Here is a 27392-nt window from a genome sequence, read left to right as displayed (position 1 = left end):
GAATGTTCCGCAATCTTAACATTCGAGATGCCTTCTTTATCCGCTCATGAGAAGCTTTGTTAACCGAGACATCGCACAGTAATTAGCAGGCTGGCTTCAGAGGCTGGTTTGAATTTGTGTGTGTTTTTGTTGTTGTTAAGAAAACAGAGCAAAGCACATGACCGAGCGAAATCGGGGATACAAAAGCGGCAATTAAAGCGGGATACATCTGCGAGATTATTCTAAATGGGTTAACTCGCGGTGATGGGCGACAAATCCGTTTTTAAAAGGAATTACTAAAGAGGCATCCCCGGAACGGTGGCGCGGTATTGTGTCGCTTTTGTTCGGAGCGCGGCCGCGGGGATTGGCACGGGACCCACGCCTCCTCCTCCTCCTCGTCCTCGCACGGCGATCGCTACCCCCCCCCCTTCCTCACCATTCATCGCAAATCCTCGCATGCGCGGCGCGGAGCGGAGAGCGAGCGCAACGCTGCCTCTTGGCGGCGCCGGCGGTCGAGGAAAAGCCTCCGAATGAAGAATGCGGCGAAGTAAACGCCGCGTCGCAGTCGGCGTGACGTCGCATGAAGACAAACGGCTTAGAGGGGTCGGATTGAACTAAACGATTTTTTATGATTTTATTATTATTATTATTTAGTTTTTACCTGGTAAGATAAAATGAACACATGAAACAAACCGCTTCCGCCAAGAACGCTATTCCCTCCGAGGCAGCTTTGTAGTCTGGCTTGCACGCTGACACACACCGTGCCCCCGCGTTCATATTGAGTCAGATGTAACAATTACGATAATGCACTTTTTTTTATTTATCCAACAAAGCCTCACTTTGTCTCAAGACCCTTTTAATTTCAGGAGGATGCCGTGTCAAAGGTTGTTTCAGCCCCTAAACGCGCTTCGGAGAGATGAATGGGGCAGGGAAGTATGGCCAACCGACACCCACGACTGGCTCAGTGTGCTGGGCAGCTCATCCAGCAGTGGATTAGCAAGTTATTTCATAAGTTAAAGAATGCCTTGACTTGTGAACTATGTAAATGGGGATGGAGTACCGCTCACCATCATATGTTCCCATGAGCCAGTGGTGGAAATTTTCACTGTCGGATTCCCGCAAATGTTTTTGAACCCTAGAGAAATTAGAACTTTACGTGCAGACTACTGCACAATCGCTGCGTATGCCTTGTGCCCACGCAGGGACGGCTGCCACTGGGCGCAGCAGGGCATTGGAAGGGAGAGCTGTGATCTAAGGCGTTTTGAGTTGCTGAGGCTTTAATATCTCTGCAAATGCAAATCGTTATCCTTACCGCACCTTGATTGACGTGGTGAATCTGGTGTTTGCAAAAAATGCATGATGATTACATCGTAATGCTCCACAAAGATGAACTGATAGGTTTTGTATGTTACTGATGTTTCCATTGAATAATCACCCACCTTGTAGTGGGAGTGCTGTTGACAATAACATCTGGCAACTCAGTGGCTAACGCTCTTGATAAGACCAGCCCAGAGTTATTCTTGGTTCTTTCAGTAAAATCACGTAGAAGGGAAATAATGAAATAATAAAAAATCCAAAATAATAAAATACAATTCTCACGACGTTTCGGCCACAACGCAAGCAGCTGTCCTCAGGTGAAGAACAGGTCTGTCGTCATTCAGACGCTGTCTTTCCGACAGATCTGTTCTTCACCTGAGGACGGCTGCTTGCGTTGTGGCCGAAACGTCGCGAGAATTGTATTTTATTATGTTTTATTTTTATTATTTTATTATTTCCCTTCTACGTGACTTTACCGAAAGAACCAAGAAGATGAATCCCTGCAGTCACGAAAGCTTTAAATCGAAATTTCAGCCCAGTGTTATTTTATTTTTGTTTAAAAAAAATTGTGCTGCTGAAAAACTTTGGCTCATGAACTAATTTTCATCTTACACGGGGAGACGAACGGAAGTCTAGATATTTATTTCCGAGTAATGCCGGCAATGTATGCATAGCCAGTCAGATTTGTTTATAACCCTGGTGGTAATGTCATCACCGTGAAAAACAAACTGGATCTGTAATCGAGTACCTCGTCACACACCCAACTAATTACCTTTGGCCAGTAAGAACACTCAGCTGCTAGAAAACCCCCCAACTATTTATCGAGAAACACACACACGTGCGTGATGCTCGCATAACTTGTGAGAGAGACAACCAATGCAATCCCACCGTTATGACAAAAGGAAAAAAAGACATCCAATCGGCAGTACGAAGCCGGAGAGACCGAAATGAAATTACCAAAGAAAGTTGGCACGCGTTGGTGAACTGGCAAGCCATGACCCCTGTTTTGCAGCTCTCGAAGAAACAATATTGGACGTCAACAGCAAAATAACGCGATCACATCGCGGCAGCGGTGACTGCTTGCCCGGCGGCAAAGCCGTTCGGCCAAACGCCGGTCAAACTAATTGAGACCGAACAAAAACGTAGAAAAAAACCTCTCTTCCCCTTCCACAGCATCTCTCCGATGCAATCTTCGCTCCGCCGTGAGCAAACATCGACACGAAAGGCGAGCCTCCAGCGTGCCGCGGGAAGGGGGGGGCATTGGCTCAAGTGCGTTGCGAGCTAAGCGGCGGCCAGGGCCGGTAGAGGAGGAGGAGTGGGGGGGGGTCACGGAGGGAGGGAGCAGCATCGCTATTGGGCTCACGGAGCCCGACGGGGCCTGTCAGTCGCGGTGGTGTCCGCGCGCTGACGATGTGGGCTGCCTGCCCCACGGTGGCGAAGGCTTCTCGTGTACATATTAATCACAATAATGGTCACAGCGTGTCACGGAAGGCAGCCCCCCCCCCCTAGCGTTCGGGGGTGGGGGCTGGGGGAGGTGTAGGGAAGGGGGGTCGAGAGAAGACTCAGCCCACCCTTCTGAATTGTTATGGTGAAGTTAAAACATTAATTGGTACAATATATAAAACGAGTGAAATAGAGGGTTGGTTCAAAGTGCACAAATGAGTGTGATTCAGTGTTGGGCATTTCAGGTTCTTCCCATACACGCCCGGTGGGTGGGTGGTAGAGCAGAATGGGTGGTATACAAGAGCAGATCGCATCGTTACTCATTTTGTTTTGCTGAGCATTCAACGTTTGTTTAAAGCTTGTTAAACATTGACTGTGTCGTGCCCCCCTCCTCCCTAATCCCCCCCTACCCCCCGGAGTTATTGTACAAAACGCGGTCACACTGCAGCGTGACCCTGCAGGTTTCAGGATGCAGGGTCACGCTGCAGGGTCACGGTGCAGGGTCACGGGGTCACGCTGCAGGGTCACGGTGCAGGGTCACGGGGTCACGCTGCAGGGTCACACTGCAGGGTCACGCTGCAGGGTCACACTGCAGGGTCACGCTGCAGGGTCATGGGGTCACACTGCAGGGTCACGGTGCAGGGTCACACTGCAGGGCTGCTGGGAAGCCACGCCGATTCTCAAGGCTCTTTCAGAGGACGATCCTGCGTGGTGAGATGTTGGCCAGTTTCTTGAATGTTTTGAATGAGCTGGCCCTGGTGAGAGTGTGTAGAGGAGAGAGTGGGCCCTGTGCATTTTACTCTGAATGTGACGTCAGTCAGATTCGCCAGTGACGTCCGCCTGCATTCACTTTTTTTTGCAAGAGGGTTGTCAAATTGAACGGACGTGAAACGGCGACATGCCGTATAATTACATTAGACATTAGGCGCGTAATGATGCGGCGGACTCATGAACATTGATTCTTAACTTCGCGATATTACGGGAACGGTGCGCACGAAAACACTCGAACATTTTCCAGCTGATATATCTGTCGTGCGTAACAGACCCATGTGACTTTTACAGCGGCGAGAGGTGGCTACGTCACAATAAAAAAAAAACATTAATCATTTATTCATCCTAACCCGTGGCACTAGAATCGTGAAGAGTAATGGAATCATCAGGGTGCGGGTCACGAATCATCATCCCAAGGCAACTCGCTTGTCGCCATTTACAATCAGATCTCGTTCGTATGTGTGTATCATTTGCGTCGTCTTTTACTGACACATTCTGTTTTTCTCTTGCATCCCTGCATTCTATCAGCCTAAAAGTGACATTTTAATATCGGTTGTGAAAGAAAAAAAAGCCAATGCATCATTGATCATATTCCTGGCAATTCAGCGTGCGTACCGCGAGCATAAGAAGCGATGTTAATCGCCGCGCGTCAGAAAAAAATCACACACGCGCTAACGTATAAAACCGAGTAATGGAAATCTTTAAAAATTGCGTGCCGAAGAAAGTTCGAACCGCCGCGACAACTTACAGACTTGAGCCGCTTGATGGCTTCCTCGCACACTTGCATCCCCCTCGAGTCTTCCACCTCCACGCAGCCCAGGTACTGCCCCGCAAAAAGACAAAGACAAAGATCCCCTCTATTATAGACTAAACAGATTGTTGGGGCAAGTACTGTTAGCGAGCACCTATGAAGGCCGGAACGGCACATGACAGAGGTGGGTGGGTGGCCGGCACCACGCCCGGCCGCCTTTGTCTCCCTAGTGGCAATGTTTACACATCGCACCAGGTGCTCATTTGAGGCTGAGTCGACCTAGGGGATGCCAAAGACCAGTTCAGATAATCGTCATTGGTGTTGGCTGTGAGCGGAATCGAACTCGGGTCGCCGAGTTATAAGGTGCAGTGCTCTCAACCACGACTGCCCCGTCCAGGACACGCAAACACGTTAAACCAACTTTCAATTCAGCTTCACCCTCATTTATGGTATGTTTTTGCGTGCCGCTATTTACGACACCACTCACTCACGGCCCGCTTTTCATCGCCGCCACCCATTCCCACGAACTGCGCTCGTCAATCGGCCAAACATCCCACCGCAGGGGGCTCCTGTCGACGAGTCTTGAGACTCGGCGAGGCTTGCACGTAGAAGAAGACCTGGTGATGCAGGCAGTGACGAAAAGGAAACTGGAACTCCTCCTCTCCCCCCACTCCCTCTCCTACCCCTCCCCCCTTCGCACTCCCACTTCATTTCTAGGTCAGTTTGCTCATTAAATAGATTCGGAGCTGAGACAATTAGTCAAACCAAGTCGAGCAACGGAATTAAAATGCCTCCCCTTTCATTACACTGAGACGGTTGGAATAGTACGAAAACAATTCCCACGTATATATGTGTGTCTATTTCAAGCGTAAAACAAGCCGTGCCGGAGTCAGACTCGCCACTGATGTCCCGCTTGCTTCGCTGAGGGACACGTCCCGGGCATTGACCCTGAAGGACGGACAAAGGGTAAAGGGTGCAGCTCCTGCAACAGCTCGCTCACGCACACTGCTGGCGGAAGGTGCTCCACTCGAGGAGGCTCTAGGACAGCCTCTCTCAGTCCTCAGAGGTCTTTGGCCTACTCTTCCATGCTGGTAGAACATCTTGGAAGAGGAGACAGTACCCACACTTTACCCCCACCACATTAGCCTGCCAATCAGGCTCACGTTGGTGTGGCAAGTGTTTACTGCTGGATTGGCGGGAGGCGGGGGGTGTGATTTCAAAGAGACTTGCACCGATTTTTTTAACTGCCCCTGCCAGAAAATCAGACCGGCGACCTCAGCTTGCTAACCATTGCAGCCCACCCTGGTTGGGTTTTAACTACACTGCCCGAGAGGGCTTTGTGTGCTGTGTGGCAGGCGAGAAAGCACAGCAGCGGTGGCGTTAGGCAAAAACGGACCCAGGGAGAAAAAAAAATCGCTGTCACTGCAAGTTTTCCCTTCGCTCTCGGAGAAACCCCGAGGGACTGTGACATTCTGACAAACTCACGGCGTCAGCGATCTAAATTCACAGCAAATGAGGTGCTAATTACGATTAAAATTAGTGGGGGTGGTGGGATTCAATTTAAATTCGCCTCGGTAGAGGAAATTGGAGCGATGCTCCGTGCCGACGCTGGGGCAAGAGCTTCAGTAATTCCAGAACGTGTCTCTCCTGGTTCCTGGGCTTTTGTGCCCCACGGCTAATAGCTGGGCTCAGCATCGGTGCACTGAAACGAAGGGCATGCGAGCCTAAACACGAGAAAATTAAGGTCAGTCGAGTGTTCACCGTGGGCTCTGCGTGTAGGTATGTGGTGCCCAAAGGTAAATTCATTCTATTTATATATATTGGGCCATACAGAGGTGTCGGTGTAATTAGCGAATTGTGCTATGAACCCCAGAGCATAATAACACTAAACGAGCTATTTACGTGCCAAAACCGTCATCCATTATATATATATTTTTTCCCTTTTAATGCCACGGTTTTATTGACGAATGTGCTGAGCTTTTAATAAAACGAAAACCGTCGGAAACACTGCTGCAGCACCTCCAATTAGCGCAGTTGGCCACGTACGGTGCGAGAGAAGTTCAGCGTCATGCACACAACGCGGTGTTGAACCCGGTGGTGTGCGCACGCTCTTGTGTGCGATCCAGCCGTAGACACCAGGAGCAGCGAGATGGTGATCTGAGGATCGTGGACGCGTGGATCTGCTTTTCCTTCTACCCTGTTCCATTCCATTTTCCCCACTTAGAATCATGGATCACGATGATACTCGGTGTATGTACGGAATATAGAGAACACTTTCTAACGGTTATTATACAACATTTTAGTTCTGGCCTCTATCACAGTATATTATTTGCGTGTTTTTCTGTTCTAAGCAAGGCTTAATTTCGGCTGGAGCTCTGCTGGACGGAGGAAGTAATCACCACCCCCGCCACCCCTTTCTGTCTGGGGGTAAGGGGGGGGAGAAAGGGATGGGGGGGATGGAATGGGAGGTGGGGGGTGAGGGAGGGGGGATGGGGAGGGATGGGGTAACGAAGCTGAGGGATAATGATGGAGAGGTCACAAGGCCCCGGAAAATATTCAGTAAGAAATTAACCCCCGATTCTAAGGCAGTGTTAATGCTGCTTTGTGATATATATGTGTGTGTGTGTATATTTCAACATCCCATGCTCACAAGTTGTTGACCTCCCATCTAAACATCCGCCACTCCCACAGGAAAAAAACATCCTCCCGCCGCGTCAGATAGAGCGCGCTCTGGAATGACTGATTGGCCACATGGGCACCGCTGAGGCGCACTCTGGCAAGCGCGGATGCACTCACAAAGCCGAACAAATGAATAAATAATGATCCACCTTATGCGCACTCGAGAATCCAGCGAGGCCCTCACATTGCGATGTGTACCGCATGCGGTGTCCTTGCGACTCGACGGGCTGTTGAGTCTGCGACCAAATGCGCTTTTTGTGTGTGTTCAGTTTGTTGTCCTTCCCCTGCACCTCCGACTAGCACCGTTGGCTACGTACGGTGTCAACGCACTCACGACCAAATCGCCCTCAATGCGCCCGATCTCGTCGGATCTCGGAAGCTAAAAGCAGCGGTTGAGCTTGGTGGACAGCACACGGACCTGCATATGCGTCGGCTTGCGCCGTGACGTGGGCGGCACAGCAACGGATCATTGAATCCATCTACGGGGAGCTTTGTGTTCGCCCCCTCGTGCGTGGTGGGTTTTCTCCAGCTACTCCGGTTTCCTGCCATATGAAGCTGAACACTCGATACTAGGATTGGCCAAACATCCCAGTGCAGGACTCTCCTGAACAATAGCCTCGAGACTTCAGCGTATCTTTCCTGATTAGATTAAGGACATTATTGTTAGACGAAGAGCAAATCACCCCGGATAGTGCTCGCTTGGGTGTCTTTCCCACACACGCCAGGTGTCATAAGCTGCAGTGCTACGTGGTGGGCGGAAGAGGGCTATTCAGCAGGTTCAATTGTTGCACTGTGCTGCTATGTTCCCGTGACTATGCCCCGTGCCTCCATCGACCCACACTGACCAGCGCAGAGAAGCACCGGCCAAACTAGCCCACACGGGGCTCACGTGACCCATGTGGGGAGGCCTTCGTCCATCAGTGGCTTGACAAGGGGGCTGTGCGTGGCCATGCGCATTCAAATAAAATATATATATATATATAAATAAAAATCGCCTGTCCCTTCTCATTCCACAAAGGAATGGACGAAGTCCTCCCCCATGCAATGATGGTCAGGGAAGTTTATTTTGTTTTCACCACACGCTTCACCACGCTGGTCCACGAACATGAAGCACCATGTGCGTGTGTATGTATGTTGAACGTCCGTCGCACCACAGGACCTGCATTGCCACGATCATTAATACGACCACCCACAGCGCAAAGCGCCCGGCGATGACTCACCTTGACAGGGAAGCTGCATTGCCCGCGTCTCACCGCCTCCTCGTCCGACTGCCACTGGTGAGGGCGACTCGCCTCCGGGACGTAGTTCTCTTTCCTCTGTCTCAGACTCTGCCTCAGTCTGTGCATTGCTCCTCTCGCTCGCTCTCTCTCCCTCTCTCTCCGTCCCCTCTCTCTCTCTCTCTCGTCTGCTCGTCGTTTCTTTGGCAATCTGTCGGTCGCTCCCTCGCCGCACCGCAGGCCGTCTCAGATTTCTCCGCAGTGGGTGGGTGGGGGGGGCGGGAGAGTGGAGCGCGTTGATCGGCGGTGGCGGTGGAGATTAAATGGAGAGTTCCGTCGATGCTGCCAACCTGTCGGAAACGGAGCCAATGTCCGGGGTAGCGGAGTGGGTGGGATGAGGCAGGTGGAGGAGAGAGTGGAGGAAGGGAGCAGAAAGAACGACACACACACAGAAAAGAACACACGGAGCAGTCAGCGTTGAGAATACGGCGCTCTGCCAAACACGGGAAGGTTCGGCGCCGCCAAAATCACCGATGGAAATCGCCGCACCACAGGCGGCGCCGAGAGACAGGCCACAAATTCAGCAGCGGCACAATCACTGACTCACAGCCACCCTGACAGCGAGGGCATTCAGTCGACACATACAAAACGCTGGGGTCGGAGCAGTGGCACAGTGGTTCACGCAACTGCACTATACGCCACATTCACCAGCCTGCACCAAGGTGCATGATGAAGAATGGTCAAACAAATCCCCTCATTGGCACAGCATTGGAAGGCCTTCACCCAGCAGTGAATTTACAGAGATTTCTGAGAATATATGATTCGTGTTAATATTTCAATTGTTTTATACGTGCATGCTTTTGAATATGTACAATATTTAGAGTTACAATGCATGATTTCCCTCAGGAATAACTATCAATTTCAAAGAAATAAATACGCAAAAAATGTGCTTAGCTGAAAGGATGAAACTCTTGTCGTTTGCTAAGTAGCTTTGAGTTCATATTATTCTCTTTCTCAAGAAAAAAATATATTTTATATTCACCTGGCAAAATTAACGGTGAACGTTAGGCCACGGACATGTTGATGCCCCTCATACAGAGTTTATGAAACAAATCACAGTTATAAATATCTTTGTCAGTTAACTCTACAAAAATTACGGCTAGAATTGAATGTTTATTGACGTCGGATATAGATTTACATTTTAATTGTACACAGAGTAAGGCCGGCAAACACAGGCCTAAAGGAGCAGGATGAGACCGGCTATTGCGAGAATTTGGCAAGACTCAGTGAGGCTTTCTGGGTTAAAATAAAAATAAAAAAGGTAAAACAACAACAAGACACGGGCCGCCCAATTGGAACCCAGTCACGTGTAACCCAGCTGAGCGCTCACAGCGATCACATTGGCAGGGCAGTCGCGCGTGCCCTGCATGCAGCAACGAGCTGGCGCTGCAAGCCTCCCAGGTTACCCCCGGGTCCCTCCTACCTGGCCCGCCAAGGCAATCTGCCGTGCACCTGGGCAGCCCATACCCCATGCAGTCGAGTAGGTAAAGTTGCAGCCTTGCAAATATTCGCTCACGCCACTGTTGGGAGAAGGGCCTACGCTAGAGGGGTAGTTTTAGACAGTCACTCTCGACGGCATTTGATCTATGGTAAATATACACTATGGAAAGAATTTGGGAGTACCCACACTTTACCATCACCGGTGCACGTGACCAACGTAATTGACTCACGATGCTGTACCCATGTATAATGCTGGGTGGACAGAGTATGCGGGAGGCGGATTTGAGATATCCGTACACATTTTCAACCACCATGCCGGGAGATCAAAAAGTCCAGTGGCGCTTACCATTTACGCCCACGGCAAGGGTGGCAATAACGGCATCTGAAACGATGTGGCAGGGGTCTGCCGCAACTTCAAAGGACGCGTGCAGCAGAGCCATCTGTGTCTGTGTTGTGTGAAAGCAGCTAGGCTGAAATTAGACTCAGCTGTGATGCGCTTTTATAATATTGCTGCTGCTGCTGCTGCCTGCTGCCTGCCTGCCTGTGAGGGGGTAATCATGTTGACATGGCGCACCAGCCACAGAAACGTGCCAGAAAGCAGTGTCATGTTAATTCAGAAGAAGAAGAAAAACATCTCATTAGTGGAGCGGCCTGGGATTAAACACATTTCACTCACTTGGCCCATTGAATCACCAGGAGAAAGAGACGTTCACACTCCCTCTATAAATATACTAAACTATTTTTTACTTTACCAGGTAAGGCCCACTCAGCTATATAGCTCTTTATCAGAAGGGACCTGGACACAAATGTATAGCATCCAAATACTCTAAATGCATGCTTCTGCAGAAAATAATCGCAAACGGGTGGACAAATAAATTTCCATGGCGTGTGGGCTGGATAGTTTTCAAAGATGCTGAACATAATAGCAGTCTAAACGCACAAAATTCTGCACCGGGTTTTCAACAAAGAACCAACGCAGCAAAGTGCTTCACGACATCACGGGAAAGGGGCCTTCAAATATAAGAGTGTCCGTACAAGCCGAATTGAGCCACTCCATTAATAAATTCAGAGATATAAATTACTAATAGCCCTTTGTGAGTCCACTTCTAGATGAAGGCCTCCCCACCCACAGGCACCAGTTAACACATCGCCCCACCACTGATGATAGCCGCGCTAATCAGAGAGATATACCAAAGCTTAACAAATTGGCGAATGAATAGTAAAATATAGAAACGTGAGATTCAATAAGCCTGGCCCAGGAGCTCAGGACCGAGAAAGATGATGGACAGCTTGGGGAGGAACTTCATCCAGCAGTGAATTGTTCATTACTGCCAATGATGCTATTACATAGAAAATAAAGTCTTCTAACTTTTCTTATTAACGGATTCAACGCTGCTGGACTCCTGATAGCCAGAACAAGTCCATTTTATTTTCGCGTATTTCAAATGGATATTATTTCCTGTGACCTTCATCTGAGTGCCAATTCTATTGAGCTGCTCTTAATGGATTGCATCCCCTAACCTCCACCACAATGCAGATTAAGCGACCCCTCTTACCACCACCACCACCACCCAACCACCACCCAACCACCAACCAAACCGCCACTCCCCCCATCATCTCCGATTAGCACGGTTGGCTACGTACGCTGTGAATGAAGTTCAATATGCATCACTTTCAGACATCCCCGACTTCTCCCCCCCCCCCCGCTTCCCCGTGCTCAACCATGATTCATCCACTGCTGGACGAAGGCTTCCCCAAGCCGTCACCATCTCTCACAATCCTATTTGGCTGCTATACACTTCTGCACGATAAGCCACTTCGTTGAGATTTCCATTTGTGCCCAGGTCGCTTCTGAATAAGAGAGCAATGTGTCTCAGTGGGCTTTAACTGGTTAAATAAGAAAAAAATTTGTTTAACATTTTAATTGAATGGCTCTATCTCCTTTGTGCGCTACACCCCTTGGCTGCAACTTACTCATCACGATACCCGACCATCGGCCATCATCCTTCCTAGCGACGTGTCCTGCCCAAGTCCCATCGCTCTTATTGACGTTCATCATTGCATCTGTAACCTGCTCAACGCTCTCTCAGCGTGTTCTGTAGACGAGTCCACAAAATTGTTCTCCGAATTCGCGATTAACGCTGCCTCATAATTAACTTAATAAACATGAATCAGAATATGTATTTGAACTGGAGGAATCCGATGAGCTATAAAGCTCTTTCTTCACAGATGTCCAGTCGGGGCACGGGGCAAGAACGTTACAACAACAACCAGTACAAAGACACAACACGAGTGCAAAGTACAAGCGAGGTAAGACACATCACCCAAACACAAACTCAACCATCCCCATCCTACCAGGCCAAGCCCACTGAGGTATCAACTTCTTTTTCACAAGCGACCTGGCCCACAAATGATAGCTCAACAAAGTGGCCCATCATTTGGACACTTACAGTCCCCAAATCATCTAAAACAAGCTGACGGTTCGGGCTATGGCCCTGCTTCAGAGCCGACCATCGGCCGCCCCCAAACGCCTTCTGGAAGCCGCGCTGCACTTAACAGTTCGAGCGGAATCTCTTTAAATCTCGGCTTGGTGTTTAACCCCAACAAACTCCACCGCTCCACGCTTTCGCGGGAGGGCAACAGGAGACCGCGCCACAGTCAACATTCCTCAAAGACAAATCCGCTACCCCCATCACCCAAACCCCCCCACTGTGATTTCATTAACGGTATCAATGGGTGGACAGATGCAGGAACCCCCCTCCCCACACGCACACCCCCACCCCAGCCACGGGCACCTGTCACACAACTGCGCTTGGTTAAAAAAGCCACCGCTTCTCTTTGTGACACCACGGGACCAGAGAGAGAGAGAGTGAAAGAGCGTGAGTGAGTGAGAGAGATTGTGAGTGATAGAGAGTGAGTGAGTGAGAGAGTGAGTGAGAGCGTGAGAAAGCGTGAGTGAGAGAGAGAGTGTGTGAGTCAGAGAGTGAGAGAGAGTGTGAGTGAGAGGCTATACGGGGGATCTTTGGCTTTGTTTTCGTGCATGTAGGCCTCCCGTAGGTCGACTCAGCCTGAAATAGGTACCTGATGCAGCGTTTAAGTATGAACACTGGAGAGACAAAGGCGGCTCTGCGTGGTTTTGACCCCCGCCCCCCTTCCCACATACCCCCCCTCTCATTTGCCGTTCCGGCCTTCATAGACGCCCGCAAACACGCACTTGCCCCAACATTGTGTATGTGGGGCTGTCATCATCATCGTCATCATCACCATCATCATCATCATCGTTTATTCGTCATACCACGCCTCCCTCGCAGTGAAATCTCGAGACGCCGTTCGAGATAATCACTCGGTCAGAAAGTTCCTGCAGATCAAATACGACGTGCAGAGGCGAGGAGGTATAAACGGGGATTGTGTTTCTCGCTCCATATTTTGCAGAACGTGGCTAGGACTGGATGGAAGTAGGGATCGTCAGAGTAAGGCACTACCACTAAGAGTACGAGGTACACTTATCCACATTGATACTATATGTAATATCGTACCCTGCATTGCACACCACCTCACTCACACACCACAGCACTATCACGAGGACAGAGTAAGGCGAGATGGATATGGTGCACGGACATAATTTCTGGAACAGCACTCCGGACTGTTCCCGCTGGAATGAAGACACTGGTTGGATCCGTTGTGCATGCCGGAATAATGTTCTGCACAATTGGGACTTGTAGAGACATGTCTCTCTTCTCCTTGTGCTCTGGAGGAGCGTAGCTTGAAACAATAGCAAAATATGCCGTAATTAACTCAACACATTCGTCAATAAATGAGCTTTATTAAATTTGTAAATTGTGCACCACTGCCAACGCAGCAGCTGCAGCGCCGATTAATTTACTGAATTCGCGATATGATGGCGTTCTCACCTCTGCACCTCTTACCTACTCTGGCATTAACGAAACATATGACGACATTGCCTTGGGCTTTCCTCTCATGTAGTCGTTGGGTAATGTCCAGATACTTTAAGGGTCTTTAACGTGTGGTGGTTGGAGAGTCCCGGTGTAAGCCTGGGCAACTATCTGATGATCTCTTCAACCCTAAAACTTTGTCTGATTTCTGGAGAGACGTAAGAATCCGGCCCCGCCACCATCAGTCAGCTCTCCCCACTGCGATAGAAACGGTTGGCATTCTATGGCTGCTGCTGATGATCATGATGATGGTGGTGGTGGTATCGTCATCAGCATTCAACCGTGTTCAATCCACCGCTGGATGAAGGCCTCCCGGTGCCTCGCCAATCACTGCCAGCCATCGCTTAGTGCATATCTGAATGAGGCAGGACCATTTGCTACCTCAAGAGTTTCGATTTAAAGCTTTCGTGACTTCAGGGATTCATCTTCTTGGTTCTTTCGGTAAAGTCATCACGTACAAGGGAAATAATAAAAAATAAAACATAATAAAATAATTCTCACGACGTTTCGGCCACAACGCAAGCAGCCGTCCTCAGGTGAAAAACAGGTCTGTCGAGAAGACAGACTTGTTCCCGACATACCTGTTTTTCACCTGAGGACGGCTGCTTGCGTTGTGGCCGAAACGTCGTGAGAATTGTATTTTATTACGTTTAATTTTTTATTATTTTATTATTATTTCCCTTCTACGTGGCTTGACCTCAAGAGTGTTAGCCGCGGCCGGGAATCGAACTCAGGTCGCCGGACTCGTGGCATTACGAACCGACGCGCACGGGGCAGTTTCAGCCTCTCGTGGTTGGCGGTGCGCGTGAAGCCTCAACCGCTAGCCAACACAGTCCCCGAGATCCCATCGTGGCGTGTTGGTCCATGCCGGGAGCAAGTTCACAGATGGCTCGAGTCAGGCAATGGGACAAAAATTCACTGCGATTCGCAGTTTGGGACGTAGGTTCCGTACACAAATGCAGCATTTTGAATTCCTCGCATTATTGTTTAGTGTTTAACGGTTCAATACTCTGGCAGTGAATGCACATGGCGCTGCGTTTATCGATCGCTGTCGAACAATGTTGGAGCGTTATTGATTTTTTTCCGTCGGGGGTTTTGTCACCGGTAATTTGGAGAACTAGTAGCGATGGTGACAGCTTAGAGAGGCGTTCATCCAGCAGTGGATAAACAAATGCAGATGATGATGATGATGATAGTGAGGTGGTGGTGGTGATGGTGCTGCTGGTGGATAATTGACCTCATTGATTTTGTTTTAAGCAATTGCATTCATGATATATTCAAAAGAGTGAGTTTTGCATCAGTGCAAAACAGTGGACGGTGATTAATTTCCAGATTTCCCGCAATGATAATATGAAGAAATTAGAGGAAACCACATTTGATTTCGAAACCTCGACACGTCTCCCGACAAATCCCAAGACATTAAATCGTTTAACTCTCTCTCTCTCATCTGTAAGATACGGAGCCATAGCTTTCACGATATTCAATCACCTGTTGACAAGTAAGAAGGTCATGAGAAATCAGTGGAGGGAGGGGGGCACATCTAAAAATAGCTTGCCTTCTATTATTAATATGTGCACACACACATGCACACGTGTGCACGCATGCATGGACACAGCGTATCGTACGTACAGCAAGGACGGATTTATTAATTTAACAAACAAAACCGTCCCCAGGTTTTTTTCTTTCAAAGTAGCGCTGCTGTCAGGATCATCATCGGAAAGTCGACGCCTCGATGGTTCGTGACAGCGTCCACATTTGCAATCGTTTAGTTCCGACACATCCCTGAAAAGTGTCGCGTGCACATGCGATGCAGCTGCCCTCCCTCGCTCCGCCACCACGACAACCACCACCAATACAACCACCATTATCACTATCACCAACGCCACCACTACCAAAGCCACTACTACCACCAAAGAGCAATGATCCCCCGTATAGCCTTAACAGACTTTTGTGGAAAGTGCTGTGAGCGTGCGCCTATGAAGACCGGCACGGCACACGAGGGGATGGGTGGACAGCATCACGCCTTTGTCTCCCCAGTGGCGATGTTTACACACTGCATCAGGTATTCATTTTAGGCTGAGTCTACCTAGGGGAGGCCCAGGACCAGTTCATAAAATCACCACCAATTATTTATCGCCATGGCCAGGAATTGAATTCGGTCTACCGGATTCTTACCGCAATGCGCTGGCCACGACACTACCGCTCCCCCAACCACCCCTATCACCACCACCACCATCATAATCTCCAAGTAGCAGACGGGGCATGGGCAGTAAGGCCTCCCCAAGCATCCACAGCTGTGCTGGATCTCGGGGTCCCGCGTTCCTGGGAGTCGTGTAACAGCAAGCGAGCTCCTCCGTGCGCAAGGTCAGCGCGATACTGTTTGTTTTGATCATTAGTTTCAAACTGAAAGAAGCAGCAACACGTGAAGTGCGCGTGTGTTATGCACTTTGTAACCACTCTCTATTCGCTTCAGTGTCACATCGTACGGGAGGTGAATCGGCTGGGGACGCTGGTCACTGAGACGGCATATTCGTGTTTAGCACGGGACTTGCAGCACAGTGATGTAGAACTTCAGGGTGAACCTGCCTTACGAGTACAACCCATCGATAAAAGCGCCTGGCTTTAATATTTGGGGACCCGAAATTGTAATGTTATCGTTTTTTTTTAAATGCTTTAGTTATGACTCAACTATATTTGCTCAAAACATGTCTAGCCCATCCCGGATAGAATGTACGTAAGCCTCTCACTCAGTCACGATCAACTGTGCGCCTTTAACATCGTTGGTTGGTTGGTTATCGTAGTGTTTTTTGCTTCTAAAGAGGAATGATTCAAAACTGCTACAGACGCAGATGTAAACGAGAGGTTTGATTTCGCTGGATGATGTTGTTTTCTTTTTATTCTGATTAAATATTTCAATAAACGAGAGTAGCACAGGTGATACACGAGTCTACGTCTAGTCAGTTGGTAGGTGGAGATACACGAGGTGTTGTAGGCTTGAGCTGTGGGGTGGCCTAGGTGGTGCCAGGTGACGCAATCGTTTCTTGAATGAATTGCCCAAACATTTTAGTTCAGAACCCTCCTGAAAAAAATTGTCTGGAAACTCGGTCAGGGTTTTTCCTGGGTAAATAATTGTCTTGTACAAATGTCATTACTATGATTAGTAGTAGTATTTTGTCGAGGAACGGACCTTTTACTTGTAGGATTGTGAGTTCAAATCATTTCCAGAGAGACCTGGTTCCTGCCATCGTAATGTGGGATTTTCACCACTGGTTCAATGCTACAAATGCATGCAACATGCGCATAATTCATCGCTTGGTGTTGGAGGAGAGAGTGACTCCACGTGTCGTACTCTCTGTGCAAATGATTTTCAAAATACTAATTTGCAACTCTCTGTCAATTCACTGCTGAACACCCCCCTCCCTCCACCCACCAAAGGAGGTTGTTTGACCATACTTCACCACATTGGTCAGTGCCTGCTAGTGAAGGGATGGGGGAGGGGGGAGACCCAGTATTGGTTCAGATGGCAATCGCCATTGATGCTACCAATGCCGGGAATTGAACTGAGGTTGCTGGAACCACTGTTACCACCGCTCAAATGGCAAAATTAGTTTTACTCGACACAAATTATTACTGAGGCTACATCTTCGACTGTCCAACGCTATCTTACAGAACACGGAAAAAGGGAAACTGTTGAAATATCAAACCCAAGATCATCTGGATGACAAACGTGACAACACGGACTAATACGCCGCACGACGGAGGAGAGACGACAGCTTCCCCACGACCATTGTGACTAAGGACTAGTTCATGGTGATGACGATGATGTGCTCTTATCTCCAGCAGGAGAATAATGGGTGACTCTAATAGCTGCGGTAAAAAAAGACAAAGCTGCTGAGGTTATGAATCTCTGATGGGCAGAAGCGGGCGTCTGCCAATTTTAAGACAGGAATCGTGGCGAAAAAAGCACGCACACTTAACGAGTCTCCATCCGTGGTGGTGGTGGTGGCTGCACTTGCGTCGATTAAAAAACCACACGATGCGCTGCACGTGTGCGGCCCGATGTCACCCGTTGTGCTGCTGTCCACACGACGGAGGTACATTCAGTCTCCGCTCGAAGGGAGGAACCTCGCCTTGAAGAACGTGGGCGCTCATTATAACCTCGTCTTTTAATGACCGTAAGTCGGCGTGAATATTTAATACAAATTGCACACTTTCTTTGCAGAATAGTGCAGATTTTTGGTTTCAAATAAATCATCTCAACGATATTGATTTTAATGTCGTGTGCTGATTTCGGGCCACGGATTGGGATTTTGGCTGATTTATAATCACACTTGCACTCTGACCCTTTTTTGGGGGGGTAAAGAAAAATAACAAAATAACTGCGTTTTGTGCTTAGTTTGTTGTCCTTCCCAGCGCACCTCCGATTAGCACGGTTGACTACGTACGGTGCGAAAGAAGTTCAACATGCTACACATACATTGGGTCGGAGGAATCGGACGCCGCGGTTTCCATCGCACAGAGACCAAAACAAAGAATAAGTGAATATTGTGTTCGCATGGACCAATTCAATTATCGGTCCCTTTGACACACCGACTTAACTGCTGGCAGGCCACATTCCCCGTTGCGTGCCAACAAACCGACGGGAATGAGTCCACACCGAGCACTCTCTCACAGATGTTTCAACTAAATATGAAAGTATAAGCCAATAGGAGCACTCGACACAATGAAAGGGCAGCGGTGAGACAGCTCATTCACGTACGCGATTACTGCCCTTAAGGCTTAAGAGATTCAACTTTGGAGGGGGGTTAGTTTTGTTACGTTGACCTCGCGATCAAAAAACGGGCGAAGCCGGTTATTAAGATGTTAGTTAATTCTTGGGGTTTTTATTTTATTTCTAACTAGCTTTACTACCCGGCTTCGCCCGGGACTTTGATTCACCACGCCTGGCCGCCTTTGTCTCCCCAGTGGCGATCCTCACACACCACACGAGTTACTCGTTTGAAGCTGAGTCGACCTAGGGGAGGCCCAGGACCGGTTCAAATAATCGTCACCGGTGGTGGCCGTGAGCGGGAATCGAACTCGCGCGAATCGCTACGCAGTCGCTGCCTTCCCTCCCCACACACAGACAGGATAAAGACAAAGATCCCCCGTGTAGCCTGTGAGACTGCGTATCGATTCGCGCGCTGCGCTACGAACCCGGCGACCCGAGTTCGACTCCCGCTCACGGCCACCACCGGTGACGATTATTTGAACCGGTCCTGGGCCTCCCCTAGGTCGACTCAGCCTCAAACGAGTAACTGGTGTGTGAACATCGCCACTGGGGAGACAAAAAGGCGGCCGGGCGTGGTGAATCCAAGTCCCGGGCGAAGCCGGGCAGTAAAGCTAGTCTTGCATAAATTAAAAAAACAATTAACACCGCAGATCTCCCCTCCTCTCCGTGGACCTCGAGAGAAAGAGCGTAATGCGGCAAAACGCAACGACCAGAGCCGGCACACTCACTCAGCCACTCCGCGAGGCACGCGGCCGCATACTGTGTTCTCATAAATAATTGAAATGCACGTCTGTTAGTATTAGCGCGCCCCGAGACGCTAACAGCGACAGATGTGTGGCTATTTATGTAGATATAGGTGCACACTCGGGCTGTGGAACATCTCAACGTAATGCGTGTTGAGGCCAAGGCAGAAGTATTGCCCGGAGGGATATTTTTTATTTTATGTATCCCCCCCCCATCCCCTCTCCCTCGTTCTGCCTTTTATACGCATCTATGCTTTCCATCTGGCCCGGCCCGGCCCGGCAGAATGCGTCCCAGCTTCATTCTGGCGCTCGGAAAATCGGCACCAAGGACACACTGGCATATCCCCGTCACGATAGGCGATGGCCGAAAGGAAGAAAATAAAACAGGGGGCGCGTAAAAACACACACACAAGCCCAATTAATTATGTAATTTTGATGTCATCCCAGCCCCTTGGACCAAATCAGCTGGAATGCGCCCGAATCTCGTCGGGTACAAGAAGGCCCGGGTTGGCGAAGCCTCTTGTGCCTGCTGGTCGCCTTGGATGTGCCCCACCAGCCGGCACAAACAGGTAGCGACAGAGCTTCGGGGAGGCATGGGGGCTCTATGTGGTGGGCAGCAGAGGGCAGTGCAGAAGGAAAACAAAAAAACCTGATGGTTCGGTTGTTTTGTCCTCTCCCCGCACCTCCCCACGATCTTCACCGACCCCACACTGGCCGACGCGGTCAAATATCCATCGCCGGCCACTCGAGGTGACTGAAGGCCCTCACACCCAGCAGTTGAAATGACACTCTGGATTGAAAACTCACTTCTCAAGAATAGGTTATTTTTGTTGTTGTCGCGTTTAGTTTGTTGTCCTTCCCACGCACCTCCCGTGTGCACGGTTGGCCTCGTACGGTGCGAAAGAAGTTCAACGTACGTACGTCGTCCCCTTGTGTGCTCGGGGCCCATCCATTATCGAGCGAGCGCCTTCTTTGTTGTCGTTGTACCGCCGCCACACTTTGGACTACGTTCTGAACGGCACGCGCTGTGATACAAAAGCTCAAAACGTGGATGATGAAGACCTCGCGTCCAACAATGGGCGATGCAGATACAGCGAGCCAGAGCAGCTGTGCCAGAAGCGTGATCTCTTGTTTTTTGTATCTCTCTCTCTCTCCTTTGGGATCAAAATCATCCCAGCGTGGGCAGTGTGCGCCCGTCGGCTTTGAGCAGAAAAAGAGGATTAAATCCACACTTCTTACTAAATTAACCAAAATCCTTTTTGTACAGGACGTTGTCAGTCCACTGCTGGATGAGCGTCTCCCTCTGGACACCAGCACAATCCGCAACAAACTAAACCCACACACGTGCTGAGCGTACTTCACTGCGCTGCTGAGTGCCGATTTGGTGGCAGCATAGCAGTACCGTACAACGATACGCAGATTTTGCTTCACTGCCCTCTGCTGCCCACATCGTAGGTCATAAGCCAACGAGAGTGATCGGCGTGCCCTGTAGCAGTGGCTCGCCAACATCACGTGTTCCCATGACCTGATGTGATTTATGAGCGCCGGTCCTCTATCCAAGCACCATCCCGGAACAACTCTGCATCACTTCGCTTCCGAGAGCAAGGTACGTTTCGTGCTATTAATAATTGTGTTGTAACTGATTTCTGTTTAACACGTCGTAGGTTTTCGCGACTAATATCATCCATAATACATGTGTTTGGGGTTAAATCGCAGAAATATATAAGTGTGTCGTTAAACCTGCCACCACCCGACACAGCCAACTAGTAAGGTTTGTCAGTAAACAGACCATGGCAATTCGTCACTAGTACAGCACTAACCGGTGTGTTTGAGAGCCAAGCCACAACATTTACAATCTGAGTACGACGTTTCGCCAGTAATTACAACTAGTTCTCCTTCAACTAGTTGTAATGACTAATTACAACTAAGTTGTAATCACAACCAATTACAACTAATCTCAACGACTGTTTACGTTGGTTGTGTCGGGTGGTGGCGGGATTAACGACACATTTATATATTCACGCGATATAACCCCAAAAAAACCTGCATTATGGATAACTGACTTCTGTTCATCTTCTCGTAGTGGTTCTACACAAATGTGCTGTGGTTTGGTTCCACGCGCCTCCAAGTTGTTCTCTCTAAATCTCTCTTTCTTCAAGAGCGAGCGAATACTGTGCAGCGAGTTACACGTTGCGACTGATTTATATTAATTTCGCAGCGGTGCCCTTCGACTGATGGCCAGCTCTTGCGAACAGGCGAGGAGGTATACACAATGTGCCAGGAGGCAGGAGGGCTCCCGCACATGCCTGGCTCATTACCAAGAAAAACAAAGCTTGGCTTGAGAGGGTCATGCCACTCGTAATCTGCCACCCCCGGGCTCCGCGAGAAATGCCCTTAACGGGAAGGGTTCTCTCTTCTCCCATGAATTATTGTGGTGGGAACTGGAAAACCGGGGTTAAGGCGTGTAGCGCAGACATAGCTTCAGTTCCGGAAAATAAAATAAAAACAGACGTGAACGCCTGACTTCATGGGGCAACGTTTTCATATAAAATATCACCCGATCCATAGCAAGAGAGAAGAACTGTTTAATACAAGTGATATGTGTGTTTTGTGCAGAAGATCTCAACTGACTACATTTTGAGGGCTCACCCTCTGCACCTCTAACCCTCCTCACCCTCTCTCGCTTCTCACTATCTGACCCTCTAAATATCTCACTCTTATACGCTACTCACACCTCACCTTCCTCTCTTCTCCTCTCACACCTCCTCACCCTCCTCACCCCCCCCCCACCAAACCCTCTCACCCTACACACCCTCTCACACTCACAACGCCATTCTCATAAACGGCATCCCAACCGCGTGTGCACCACGCTCGCACGCGCGTCCCCGCATCTGCCGGCGCGTGGCAGCGGCAGAAGGCGTCGGTCCCGTGGGGAGCCCTCCCACTGTGCTCGCAATCAGCACCCCCTCCCCCCACCCCCGCGTTCTCTCCTCTCGAACTCTCTCCTCTGACACTCTCACCCAATCTCTCTCTCTCTCTCAAACATCGCTTCTCTCACCCATCCTCACCGCTTCTCTCGCCGGCTCAGCTTCGCGTCCTCTCACAGTCTCACACGTGCGATCATCATGTCACCATCTCGCACCCTTCACCGTCACGCACTCTCACTCCCTCGTCGTCCCAACCTCTCACAAGATGACTCTCACCCTCTCACCCCAGAACACTCTCAGCCTCGAACACCTCCCACCATCTCACCCCTCTTATCATCTCATCATCTCACCCACTCGCTGTCACCCTCACACCACCCTCTCACCCTCTCACCTCCTAACCCCTTCTCAGACCCCTCGCAATCGGAAAGACTCGGACAGAGCCAAGATTTCCTACGAAATGTAAGAATTGCTGGTGTGGTTTTTTGTCGCTGTAAACCAGGTTTCTGTAACGAGGTCGCTATCGAAAATGAACTTCAATTGCCCAATGGGGTTTACCCTATGCCAAAATAAAACATTGACAATGAATATACCGACAGTGGGATATATTCAGTTCCCAAAGAAGCTCCCAGCACGTGGAGCGAAACGTCGGACATCGTGTCGAACTACACGAGTCACCACCCCGAAAAACACATCGGAGAGCGTGCGCCACAACCACGAAAAACGAACGCAATCGTCCACTGCAATATAGCACACACACAGAGACACACACACAAGGCGAGAGACACGCAAATTGTACAAAATACTGGAGGAGTCTTACTCACCAAGGCACTGTTGGGACGAAATATCTGTCTCCCCGGGCAATTGCCCACTTGTTTGGCGCCCACCACTTCTCAATGGATATAGAATATCGATGCGATTCAATTGACACGGAGCTCCAAACCAACAGCCTTCTTTGTAAAGGAGAAGAAAGCGAGAAGAGCTCTCCACTACTCAGATGCTGAGCCAGAACCCAGAGACACAAGGAGGTTATGGGGGAGGGAGGAGGGGGGTAGACTCTTCACATCTGACAAAGCACGGAGCTGTCAAGCCGGAACGTGTTGCAGTCTTCTGCGGAACGCGACGTCTGGAGCAGAGAGAGACCCACACGCTTGTGGCTGCTGTTACAAATAAATAAATAATCCACACGCTCTCACTCTCTCTCTCTCTCCTCTCCCGCTCTTGCACCCACAGTGATGTATGGACCCCCTCCCCTCTCCACACACTCTCTCTCCCACTGCCCCCCCCACTCCTGCACCCGCAGTGAATGTAGCAGCGCTCGCAGATGCAGAGACACCAGGAACCACGGGGCGAGGCGTCTGCTTGGCCACCGCTAGACAACTGCCCCCACATACCCAGCGCCCCCGGGGCTTTATAGCGCAAGCTCCGAGCGCCCCCCCCCACCTCCCCACAACTCGCGCACGAAGCGCAACCAATCGGCTGCTGCAAGAGGAGCCCGGAGAATAGAGGAGGGGGGATTTGACCAATCCGAGGCGGGGTAAAGACAAAGGCACAGCACCGGCAATTGCGCCGAGAACGCCACTGCTGGTGCAAGGGCATCCACGAGAGAGAGAGAGAGAGAGCTCTCCTCGAGAGCCCTTCCAGATGATATTTGGGCCGAGTCCTTGAGGCTGACCAGACGTCTTGGAAGACGAGGTGGGAGTGCCCACGCTTTTCCCCACCACATGCGATCTGCCGGTTGACACACTCTAGTGTGCTCATGTATACTGCCGGGTGGAGATCAAACCCTCGCATTGTGGATTGCAAATCCTAACGCGCTTAGCATTTTACCACTGGGCCCGGTGTCTCCATTCCTCCAGGGCTCTGTTTTAAAATCAGAGCCGCTTTACGGAATGGCCAATGTGAGTTCCCTTTAGATGGACTCGTCCTCAGCATAGGAATATGGAATATGCACCACTGGCACAGACGTTGAGCTGTGGTGAATACGCATTTTGAGGCTGTGGTATTTCCAACAGTTTATAAAAATGGATAATTATTTAATAAAAAACAAATGACTTCCAGCGCTGTGTTAATCCCCTGCTGCTACCCCAGTTCGCGTGCAACATTGGGCTAACGTTGGCACGTGGGACGTTAGGTAACAGCGTTCCGGCGTTTGCGGGACAACCGCTTTGCAGGACGACGGCACATCCATGCTCGCCGGGGACGGAGGCTCGAGATGGAAAGACGATTGTCTGGCGGTAACATCACCCACGACGGCGCCAGGCGGTCGTGTATTTTCGGCTGAACGTCTTTTCCCTGCGAGGGACTATTCGTATTTCACACGTGTGACGAGCGTTGCCCTTCAAGGCGCTGTGATCGTTTTTGCTCTACACACAAAAGAGAACATTGGTTGGTGGGTGGGTGGGTGAGGAGTGGCTGGATCTCACACAAAGAGAATTGTGTAGAAATGTTATCACGGGCTTAGAAAGTATCCGGTGAAGAAGAGGGAGATGCGCCTGTCTATTAAGCGACGGAAATGTTTTTGAAATGAGAGTCGAATGCCCTTTCATTTGCTGGGTTACAAATAGGGGCATGAGGTTTCTATGTGTATATATTTTTTTTTGATTCCCCGTGTGCACAAAGAGCATTGTATTTATATTTTTATTTACTGGGTAAATAAAAGGCGATAGTGTTATTTTTATACGTTCATGCCCTGGGATAAATAGAGAGTGCGGAGTGTTTATTTTATCTCTAGAGTAAATACACAAAATGCCATGTTTACGGTAGAAATTATGGCGGCACGTTGCCATATTTAATTGTGGTGTGGGGCGCCGTGGCAATCGCTTTGCGCTACGAACCTGGCAACCCGAGTTCAATTCCCGGCCAATATCAGCGAGGACCGATGTCTGAAAATGTAACCTGCCCCCCCCCCCCCATGCCGTGGAGAATCCCCCCAGGGTAATTCCGAGGACTCAACACGACGCAGCGTCACGTCGACACAACAGCTCCGCCTGCTGAGACATTTCAGGAATTTCCAGCGCGTCTCATGAGCCGCTATCTATCTTGGCAGGCATAAATCAAGGCGAAACGGATCGGCGCTCAAATATTCATACACCAAAGTGGCGGTGAAAGCGAACGGCCATATGAAATACGTCCTTCGGCTAAGTGGTATTGAAACGCATAGTACAATAAATAAATAATTGCTTTCTCAGAATGTCATTTTAAAGGGAAGTGCAGTGACGAATTCCAGACTTTACGACGATAATGATAATGACGGGCATTGAAGAACCATGCCACTCTCCATCATTAGACTGACCTTGCTATTAGATATACATTGCCTTGATCCCAGCTGTGGAAAAATATTGGGTTATTTGGTTTTGGAATACTCATAAAATACCACTACTTACAAAACTACGATAATACTACTCCGGTCAAATACTACTATTACAATAATATTAAGAGGTTTTTGGGTTAGATCGCGTAAATATATAAATGTGTCGTTAAAACCCGCCAGCACCCGACACAGCCAACTAGTAAGGGTTGTCACGTAAACAGAAAATGGCCAATTCGTCACTAGTACAGCATACCGGTGTGTTGGAGAGCCAAGCCACAACATTTATAAACTGAGTACAACGTTTCGCCAGTAATTACAACTAGCTTCATCAGGCGACAGCCAGATTTATGGATAAGTATTACTGTTTCGTTCCTTATATAGAGGCGTAGATGTGTTGTTGCCACGTTCTGTTTACGTGACAACCATTACTAGTTGGCTGTGCCGGGTGGTGGCGGGTTTTAACGACACATTTATATATTTACGCGATCTAACCCAAAAATTTTTATTATGGATGATATTGGTACCGCGAAAGCCTACGTGTTAAACTGAATATTACGACAATAATAGTCTTACTTTCAATACTACTAGAATACTATTACTACTACTAACAATACTACTACAATAATACTACTACTACTTACACTACTACTACATTCACACTAATATTACTATACTCTTTGGTTACTTCGGAAAAGTCACGTTGGTGACTTTTTTCTACCCACGTGACTTTACCGAAAAAACCAAAGTGTATGGATTCCTGCAATCACGAAAGCTTCAAATCACTAATATTACTACTACTACTTATAATACTCCTATTCCAATAATATTACTATTGCCACAATAACTAAACAGCACAACAATAATACTGCACGATTCCTAATGAAACCCTTTTGCTCGGAATGTCTTTATAGTTCGTGCATTGGGATTATTGGCCAGCTCTTACGCATGCCATGGAGTGGTGCGCAAAGTCACGCACAGATTCAAGACTCCACTGCTGTGCTGCCAAACTCATTGCGACCTCACAGCCCAAGCTTACAATATCCGTAATTTTCTCAACTTTTGGAGGTTTTTTTCTTTCATCGCTTCGAACTACCGTTGTCAACTGAGCGGTTTAGACGCGAAATCTTGCGACTTTTTAAAAATTTCCCAGCGGGAATTTTTTTTGTCCAAGTTACAAACGACCCATCTAGCGACTTTCACTCCGGACAACATTTGGGAGTGATCCCATGCAGGTCTGCACTCAGGATCCTGTATCGGTTCACTTCTGTGTCAGGAGTGAAGCCACACGACTCCGGGGAGACACACACGATCCTCCTCTATCGGTGTCAGCAAGAATATATTCTTTATCCTGTTTTCAACAGCACGTTTTTTGGCGTGGGTTTCGCGTAAATAATATCTGCTTTTGTTTATTCTTCGTGGGCACATTCCCTCCGTGAAAATGCCCTCTAACTCGCCGCCACTGCCGATGGTCTAGGTCTGACGTGGTCGTCCCTGGCTCAATCGGCGGTGGGGGCGGGGTAAACAAAAACATCTCGAGTCCATTCGCTCCGTGTAAACGCTTGGGCCACTTGGCGTGCGGTGGCATCACCGGTGACTTCAGACGCTCCGCCAGAACGACACCTGGGCTGGCGAGTTTTTATTTGTTTGTGCGAAGCAGAGGTCGCAAACGGGTTTTGATTCCCTACCCGTACCCGGCCGCACCAGGGTCGCAAACGGGTACCCGGCCGGGTATGGGTAGCCGGGTATCGGGTAGGGTACGGGTATCGGGTACCCGATTGCGACCTCTGGGATGAAGACATGTTGCAGGCGCGGGTGGGTTGATTCTAGGAATTTGAATTGTGAGAAGAGACAAGACGTTGGGAAATGAGTGACAAATGGTTACTCACCATTGGGTACCCGTACCCGGCCGGGTACGGGTACCCAATACCCGGCCGGGTATGGGTAGCCGGGTATCGGGTAGGGTACGGGTATCGGGTACCCGGTTGCGACCTCTGGTGCGAGGCGACTTTCTCCTTCAAGAGCGCCCCAACC

The 27392-nt window shown here is 49.4% G+C and overlaps 1 protein-coding gene across 1 annotated transcript in view; it reads right to left on the bottom strand.

Annotated features, from left to right (window-relative positions):
• The window catches only part of LOC144720033 (numb-like protein), a 58500-nt gene extending 35207 nt beyond the window's left edge, over positions 1-23293 (bottom strand). The window contains exons 1-3 of the mRNA XM_078596459.1: positions 22873-23293; positions 8161-8507; positions 4259-4333 (exon numbers count right to left, since the gene is read on the bottom strand). Coding sequence (XP_078452585.1) covers positions 4259-4333; positions 8161-8286 — 201 coding nt within the window. The 5' untranslated portion in view covers positions 8287-8507; positions 22873-23293. The remainder of the gene's footprint in view (positions 1-4258; positions 4334-8160; positions 8508-22872) is intronic.
• Positions 23294-27392: the final 4099 nt, after the last annotated feature.

This window comes from Lampetra planeri, chromosome 7, assembly GCF_965212315.1.
Source record: "Lampetra planeri chromosome 7, kcLamPlan1.2.h2, whole genome shotgun sequence".
NCBI classification, from domain to species: Eukaryota; Metazoa; Chordata; class Hyperoartia; order Petromyzontiformes; family Petromyzontidae; genus Lampetra; species Lampetra planeri.
This window is presented reverse-complemented; position numbering and strand designations above follow the sequence as displayed.